This window comes from Aegilops tauschii, chromosome 6 (genome assembly GCF_002575655.3).
Source record: "Aegilops tauschii subsp. strangulata cultivar AL8/78 chromosome 6, Aet v6.0, whole genome shotgun sequence".
NCBI classification, from domain to species: domain Eukaryota; kingdom Viridiplantae; phylum Streptophyta; class Magnoliopsida; order Poales; family Poaceae; genus Aegilops; species Aegilops tauschii.
In genome coordinates, this window is record NC_053040.3 from 93246755 (window position 1) to 93248849 (window position 2095).

Below are 2095 nucleotides of genomic sequence, written 5' to 3' on the forward strand. Positions count from 1 at the left end.
CGTGCTTATATTTTCTAGAAGCATCAAGCATGTAGTATCCATCGCAAATCACAAAGAAAAGATAAACGTCTGGTGTGATTATATGTGCGGATGGATGGTGCTAGGATGTTCCAGTTCTAAACGCATGTCACGTGAACAAATCAAGAAACTTGCCGTCAAAAAAGCAAAGGCTCCAAAAATCCTTGCATTTATATATTTACCGGCCTAAGTTTGGATAGGTTTTGAATGAATGCAAAGAAAAACCATTAATCATCATTTCCATTCCTTCGTAACAACGAAAACCAAAAGTGAACCTGACGTCTGGATGAGCAAAAGTAGAAGCAGTGTAGTTTCGGTGAAGGAAAATGATAATAAAACCTGAAGAAACCGAATACATTTTACCCGTTCGTCCCAAGGCGCCCCTCCGCCCACCGGTAGAGACCTTCCAGAAACAGCAGGATCGGATAGACGCCGCGCGCTCCTATTTATAACCTGCCCACGAAGCTCATTCGCCTCCATCATCACCCAACAGCACTCAACCAGAGCAGAGCATTCGCCACTGTAGCTAGCACTCGCGGCGTGCGGGCAGGGACACGGCGAGCATGGGTTCGAGGTACGAGGTGGAGGTGACGGTGGGCTCGGCGCGGGACCTCAAGAACGTCAACTGGCGCAACGGCGACCTGCAGCCCTACGCCGTGCTCTGGGTCGACGACGGCCCCAAGTGCTCCTCCCGCGTCGACCTGGACAACGGCGAGAGCCCGGTCTGGGACGAGAAGCTCACCGTCCCGCTCCCGCCGTCCACCGCCCGCCTCGAGGACGCCGTCCTCCGCATCGACGTCGTCCACGCCAACGCCGGCGGGGGCACCAAGCCGCTCGTGGGGTCCGCGCGCCTCCCTCTGCGCGACGTCCTCGACGACGCCGGCCTCGGCGGCCGCGCGTCCCGCACGCTCCGCCTCAAGCGCCCCTCCGGCCGGCCCCAGGGCCGCCTCGACGTCCGCGTCGCCGTCCGCGAGGCCGCCGCCCGCTACTACGACCCCGCCTACCCGCCGCCCTACGGCCAGAGCCAGCCCCAGTCCCGCGACCCCTACGCGGCCCCGGCGCCGTACGGCTCGGGCGGGTACGGGTATGGCCAGCAGCAGCCGTACGCCGCGCCGCCGTCCGGCTACCCGGCCGCCTACGGCGCCGCCGCGCCACCGCAGCCCGCCGGGTACCCTGCCGCCTACGGAGGCGGCGCGCAGCCGGCGTACGGCGCCGCTCCTGCCCCCGCGTACGGGTCGGTGAGTGACCCTGCTGCGAAGAAGAAGGGGATGGGGATGGGGGCGGGGCTGGCGGTGGGCGCGGCGGCGGGGGTGCTGGGCGGGCTGGCGCTGGCGGAAGGGGCGAGCTACCTGGAGGACAAGATCGAGGACGACGTGGCGGAGAAGGTGGAGGACGACCTGGCCGGCGGCGGCTACGACGACGACGACTACTAGAGAAAACGAAAACGATGGGCACCTCCTGAGAGATTGTTGTACACGCTGGTGCTGACTAGCCAGCATCTTCTTTGCTTTTATTCTGGCCGGATTTGTTGAATAAATACGCGAAACAAATTAACAACGAGTGTAGCAGTACATCCAATTGAAATGTTTTATGTGGCCTTGGCACCGACAAATTGTTGAACACAGCAACGTTGCCTACACTGGCTTTGCTTTTACTATTGTGTTTGTACAGTCTTGACTGGCATTCTGCAGTCTTAACAATGACATAGATGTATGGTGTCTAATCCTTGGCCTCGCCTCTCAATGCCGTACTACAATGGTAATTAGTCAAGGATTGAACGTTGCATTCATTCAACAAGGACGATAACAAATGAAATGAGTTAGATGAAATTGATGATAAAAGGGGCGTAAAATGCGAGTATAATCCAGAACATAGGACATACTGTGGCTGGATTTGTGATGTTTTCAAGTACCACTTGGCTTGGAAGCCAATTAGTATCCTACTGTCTTGTGCATACCTATTCCGAAAAGCTCGGAGAACAAAAAAAAAAACCTTAGGGCTCAAGCATGAAATCTGGAAGAGGCTCACTTGACCGAAAAATCCTAATGCTCTGCTTTGAAGGCTACTTGTCCTACTA

General features: G+C 56.8%; 1 protein-coding gene across 1 annotated transcript; it reads left to right on the forward strand.

The window, feature by feature from the left end:
- The first annotated feature begins 245 nt into the window (after nt 1-245).
- Nucleotides 246-1630, forward strand: LOC109731626 (uncharacterized). The gene has a single exon (XM_020290798.4). It carries the CDS (start codon nt 582-584, stop codon nt 1449-1451), a length of 870 nt encoding a protein of 289 aa, XP_020146387.1. The 5' UTR covers nt 246-581; the 3' UTR covers nt 1452-1630.
- The last annotated feature ends 465 nt before the right edge of the window (nt 1631-2095 follow it).